This window comes from Coregonus clupeaformis, unplaced genomic scaffold (assembly GCF_020615455.1).
Source record: "Coregonus clupeaformis isolate EN_2021a unplaced genomic scaffold, ASM2061545v1 scaf0109, whole genome shotgun sequence".
Lineage (NCBI taxonomy): Eukaryota > Metazoa > Chordata > Actinopteri > Salmoniformes > Salmonidae > Coregonus > Coregonus clupeaformis.
In genome coordinates this window covers 376,183-382,182 of record NW_025533564.1, presented here as the reverse complement: position 1 = coordinate 382,182, position 6,000 = coordinate 376,183, and the positions used below count along the sequence as shown (strand labels likewise).

General features: G+C 43.9%; 1 protein-coding gene across 2 annotated transcripts in view; it reads left to right on the top strand.

Moving 5' to 3' along the window:
• The first annotated feature begins 411 nt into the window (after nt 1–411).
• The window catches only part of LOC121555953 (inhibitor of Bruton tyrosine kinase-like), a 28,652-nt gene continuing 23,063 nt past the window's right edge, over nt 412–6,000 (top strand). For both annotated transcript variants that reach the window (XM_045213400.1, XM_045213399.1), the window contains exons 1-4: nt 412–596; nt 1,774–2,741; nt 2,979–3,075; nt 3,259–3,383. In XM_045213400.1, coding sequence (XP_045069335.1) covers nt 2,412–2,741; nt 2,979–3,075; nt 3,259–3,383 — 552 coding nt within the window. In that variant the 5' untranslated portion in view covers nt 412–596; nt 1,774–2,411. The remainder of the gene's footprint in view (nt 597–1,773; nt 2,742–2,978; nt 3,076–3,258; nt 3,384–6,000) is intronic.

Here is a 6,000-nt window from a genome sequence, read left to right as displayed (position 1 = left end):
CAATCAATACATTTATTTAATGAGTCTACTCCCAGCTCATAACTCAGATTAGGTATCACTTTTCGTTTCTTAAAATACAGCCTATTTCTCCAAGCAGTGACGTCAATCATCGAGAGGACTCATTTGACAGTGTGCCAATCATCTGTGACAGGCGGCGCTATCAGGGACCTACATATGTGGCTAGGAGATATATGTTGTCCTGTGCCTGTTGCACATATCGGTGTTCATATTTTTTATGCAGTCATTCAGTACCTGTGGCAAGTTTTCGATTTAAAGTGCTTAGTCGACTCCACATTGACAAATGCAACCAGACCACTGAGGTTTTGACCAGACTTTCGTATGGTAATTTAAAGCGATTACACTAACACCGTCCAATTGAAAATGGTATTGCAAGAGCTCTCAACCAATCAGAAGTCTCCGTGTTGCCTAGCCTCCCTCCTTTTTGGTTACTTACCTAACTGCGGAATAGCATCGGTTCTGCCCAAATATCCAGGTTTAATAAGAGCATTTAGCGATATATTTTTGAAACGATGACACAGTGGATGTGTACCGTTAGAGCAAGCTTCATGACCACTTTCGTCTTCATCTAGCGGCAGGTGAGAAAGTGAAATGTGTTAGTGGCAATCTCTTTTCACTGCAACTCGCTAGCCTAGCTAATTTAACTAAGCTAGCGATGTGTCAGTAACATCATTCAGTCCTCGATGGCCACATCAGGTTAACAAGCCAACAATACACTGTCACCCGTGCCGTATTTAACACGTTTTATTTAGATTAAAGTATTTGAGATTGTCCAATATGTTAATGGTTTGTAGCTAATTTACAGCTAGCCAAGTTCAAATGCTAGCTAGCTAGCAATGTAGGTAACTAGCCAGGATTTAGAGAATGAACGCTTCATTCACTTGAAGGAAACTGTTAAATCATGGTGAAAACGTTGGTGTACATGCATATAGCTAGTTGCAATACCACTGGATTGTATTGTAACTAGCAGCCCAGTGAGTGAAAAAATGTAGGCCTAATGTCTGTTCTCCTAAGAGACTTAACGTTAGGACAACTAACGTTAGCTTGCTAAGTATCAAGTAGGCTAGGTGGAAGCAGACTGTATCGGCTCCTAAGTGTTGGCTACGTAGCTAATCAACATATGTCAGCTATATTCACTGCACTGTGGACATTTAATGCACACCATGCATTGGTCTGCAAAAGACCTGTCAGATGTATCATTATTTAAATACCTTTTAAATTATACTCTCTAACATGTTTTTCACTTTCACAACTCCAAGCTGTGCATGTTGTGAAAACAGTCAGTGGCAAACTGTTGCAGTTGCATGTTCCTGTTTTGATACCCTTATTTGTTTATTTTCGTTTTAATAAGACTTTTGTGCAGTATTTTTGGCCTGGAGTCAATAGACATAGCCTAGCTGGACTACTATTATAGGCATAGTAGGGTCAAGTCAATTGATCCTTGCTGGCTGTCCCTGCCTATCTGGGGCGCTGAACTGCACTTTGACCTCTCTGTTGACCTTTTAACATAGATTAAACAGTTAAAACCCAGCAAGCCATGTAGCCTAGTACAGTTAAAGAGCAAGATGGGTATGTTGGATTTTCCAGAGCATGCATTTTAATGGCACTTTGAATAGGCCTGTTCTGTGGAGTTGTGGACAGAAATGTAGTACATGCCAGGTTTATGTTGTGTAGCTATGAATCCAGTTGTTTTCTCTGCCTTGCATGTGCTTCCAGTGTTTTACAACTAATGACTGTCCACCCTTTCTTCCCCAGGTTCCCAATACAATTATGGAGTTTTGAGAAGGGTTTTGTGTGTTTTGGGGGGGAAAGGGGGCCTTTCCCCTCAATTTGGATGGACTATTTGAAGGGACTTTCTGGAGGGTTAAAGACCTTGTTGCCTTTTGTAAAATATTGTATTAACAAAAGTTGTAAAAGGAGAAAATATTTTTTGAAATATTTATAGTATATTTGTATTTTCTTTGGTATAAAAGTATATACTTTATTTTATTTTATATACATTTATTTATTGAATTCCTGATGCCATTGTATGTTTCAAACACATTTGGTTGTGTTGAGCTTTGGGTCGACATGGTGGACTGAGATGACCTAAAACAAGGCCCTGGGGTTGCTAGGGTGCGGTGGAACCTCAACACAAGCACAATTCTAGCACCCCAAAACAATCTCCCACCTGTTCTTTTTCTATTTTCTTCCGAGAGCAGCTACTTACAAAATAATATAATTTCAAAGTCACACTGACTTGACCTAAAGCATTATTTTAGCGTTTGTTGTTGTACTGAAGGGTTGGTTTAACCAGTGTTTGTTTTAGAGTTGGGGGAGCTGGGTCTCCGTGACCGGGTAAGATTGCTGAATTAGAGCGGGGGGTTTACTGCAAGGTTTAGTGGTCACTCAGGATGAGTGTGAAGATGGCATCCCCAGACTGCACGCCAAAATGCCGCTCCATGCGGCATGCAGATGAGGTGGTGGCGGCGCTGACGCGGGGTTCAGAGGGGAGCCTGCGGGCCTTCCTCACCACCCACTGCCACAATGCAGCCACACTGAGGGACGCCTTCGGTCGCACGGCTCTGCACCTGGCCGCTTCGCTGGGCAAGAGGGCTCTGCTGGAATGGCTGCTGGAGAGCAAGAGAGCTGACCTCATGGTGAAGGACAAGGAGTCTGGCTGGACCGCCCTGCACCGCAGCGTCTTCTACGGACACATCCACTGCCTCATGTCACTGGTTAAGGTGAGTCTCCCTCTGTGTTTCAGGGATTCAGAACGAATGTTTAGATGACGGGGCCTCCTTTGGCCTCTACATAAATGATTGGTATGTGGAGGAAGACATTTATATGGCTTCCATTGGAAGTACTATTGTACTGTAGCTACTCTATTATTGCCCGATACATCACTTGCCTACAGCTAGATGTAGGTATAGGGAAATAATATTGTGGCTCTAGTCTAGAATGGTGCTTCTGTGTTGCAGCATGGCGGCATTCTCTCCACCCAGGATAAGGAGGGCCTCTCTGTCTTGGACATAACCATGAAGGACAGACCAGCACACGTGGTGTTTACAAAGACGGGTGAGGATCACTTACCATTTCATAGCCATCTCTCATTTAGACTATGCATGATAAAAAGTGGATGTTTCTTTAAAGCACATAGTCACGACAGTTGTCAATTGTTGTTGCCTACATGGAGAAAATAGTGTTGAAGTCTTGGCTGTGGCAACCATTGTTTTGTAACTTTTGTTTTCTCTCTCCCAGACCCCACTGAGGTTTATACTTGGGGGAACAACACCAATTTCAGTCTGGGGCACGGGAACCAGGAGAGCAGGCATCACCCGGAGATTGTGGATCTGTTCGCCCGGACCGGGGTTTACGTCAAACAGGTAAACAAACCGACTACTGTAGAGATCCAATACATTTTCAGTCTTCGCTCTATTCTTTTCCTCTTAAGGGAAAGAGATGTTCTGCCTCTGTTTGCCACCAGCTGTTATATAGTCACATGAGTCATGATAGGGCTTCCCTACCTTAAACACCCTAGTCTCCTGGGGCCTCCTCCCTCCACACAGACTTGGCCTCAATATATGGCTCACCAGGGGATCCATCACAACAATGCTTATGTAAAAACCCGGTTGTCTCACCTGTGTCTCCTGGATAACAGGCACGTCACCTGGGTCCCCCTCCCTGCAAAACAGACCCCCTCCTGGGATATTCCCCTCACAACAGGCTGCTCTCCCAGGAACAATGGGCATGAGTAGAAACTAGGAAACAAATGTGTTTGAATAAATTGCCATTGTTCTTATTGGGTGGTTGTGTACAGTATAAGGGGTAAAATGACAGCAATGGTAACTGGCTATTATGTAGCTCTCACATAACAATGCTAAAACCACATCAGGAGACCACTTTTGAGGTCTGGGAAACATCCAATACATAATTTTTTTGTGTAGTTACCTTTTAATTCAAGTGCACATGCACCTAGCACTGTTTGGTTAGTGTTTCTGTAGCACGTGATGGAGTTAGCACAACAAATGCCCACTGGATTGATGCAAATAATCATGAAATGATTCTACCAGGTAGGCATAGGTTACTTTTTAGTTAGTTAACATTTCATTGAGAAGGTATTTGGGAAAGCCTTTCCATCTACCAGAAGACAGTTATCATTTGCATCGCTATATTTTTTCCTGTTCCATATTTTTTTTGGTGTGGTGGCAACAATTTAGAGACAGTCCGCCGCTGCTAAATGAATAAAGGGGAAACACTGACATCATTGTCCTCCTTTCACTATGGATTTGGGCGTTTTAGAAATGGAAATATCAGTCGTAGTCTTCTTTGAGTGAGCTGCTGAGTGAGAGAGTGAATGAATGAGAGGATTAGGAGAGGTGCACTAGGCTTGGGTTCTGTGTCTGGCTTTGTCTAGCCCAGCTCTGCATGGTTAAACCCACGTTGGCTTTATGTGCGGGCCACTCTACAGTTTCACTGATGGCCATGTGGAGGCTCTTAGTGTTATTACAGCTGTTGTCCGTGTTTGGCCTGCGGGTTCTTTTATTTGGCCCCTAATTTTCGGAGCAACATTTTTTTTTTTTTTTTTTCATTGTTGGACATAAGACACCAGGAAATCAGCTCCAAGTGATTTTAATTTAAGAAATGTATTCCCAAGCATAATAGAGAGACACATGCTCGTATACAAATGTAAGCACGGTTTGAAATGATTATGCTTTAGTCAAACATTATCTGTTTGGGCTTTTTGCGTACAAATTGCAGTCAACAAATTATTTGGAATTATGTTCCGGCCGCCCGAACATCTGCTCAACAAAGAAAATCGGCCGCGGCTGAATCTAGTTGATGATCCCTGGTATAGAGGGTGCTGAGAGGTCTGAGGAAGAAACCTTGTAAGATAACTTGGTCTTTTTTAGGTAATGTTGTAGAGATGTACAGTGCATTCGGAAAGTATTCAGACCCCTTGACTTTTTCCACATTTTGTCTAGTTACAGCCTTATTCTAAAATGGATGAAATAGTTGTTTCCCCCCTCATCAATCTACACACTACCCCATAATGACAAAGCAAAAACAGGTTTTTAGAAATTTTTGCCAATTTATTAAAAATAAAAAACTGAAGTCACATGAAGTATTCAGACCCTTTACTGCGATTACAGCTTCGAGTCTTCTTGGGTATGACGCTACAAGCTTGGCACACCTGTATTTGTGGAGTTTCTCCCATTCTTCTCTGCAGATCCTCTCAAGCTCTGTCAGGCTGGATGGGGAGCGTTTCTGCACAGCTATTTTCAGGTCTCTCTAGAGATGTTAGATCGGGTTCAAGTCGGGGCTCTGGCTGGGTCACTCAAGGACATTCAGAGACTTGTCCTGAAGCCACTCCTGCGTTGTCTTGGCTGTGTGCTTAGGGTCATTGTCCTGTTGGAAGGCGAACCTTCGCCCCAATCTGAGGTCCTGAGCACTCTGGAGCAGGTTTTCATCAAGGATCTCTCTGTACCTTGCTCCGTTCATCTTTCCCTCGATCCTGACTAGCCTCCCAGTCCCTGCCGCTGAAAAACATCCCCACAGCATGATGCTACCACCACCATGCTTCACAGTAGGGATGGTGCCATGTTTCCTCCAGATGGTTTCATCAGACCAGATAATCTTGTTTCTCATGGTCTGAGTCTTTAGGTGCCTTTTGGCAAACTTCAAGCGGGCTGTCATGTGCCTTTTACTGAGGAGTGGCTTCCATCTGGCCACTCTACCATAAAGGCCTGATTGGTGGAGTGCTGCAGAGATGGTTGTCCTTCTGGAAGGTTCTCCCATCTCCACAGACGAACTCTGGAGCTCTGTCAGTGACTATCGGGTTCTTGGTCACCTCCCTGACCAAGGCCCTTCTCCCCCGATTGCTCAGTTTGGCCAGGAGGCCAGCTCTAGGAAGAGTCTTGGTGGTTCCAAACTTCTTCCATTTAAGAATGATGGAGGCTACTGTGTCCTTGGGGTCCTTAAATGCTGCAATCATTTTTTGGT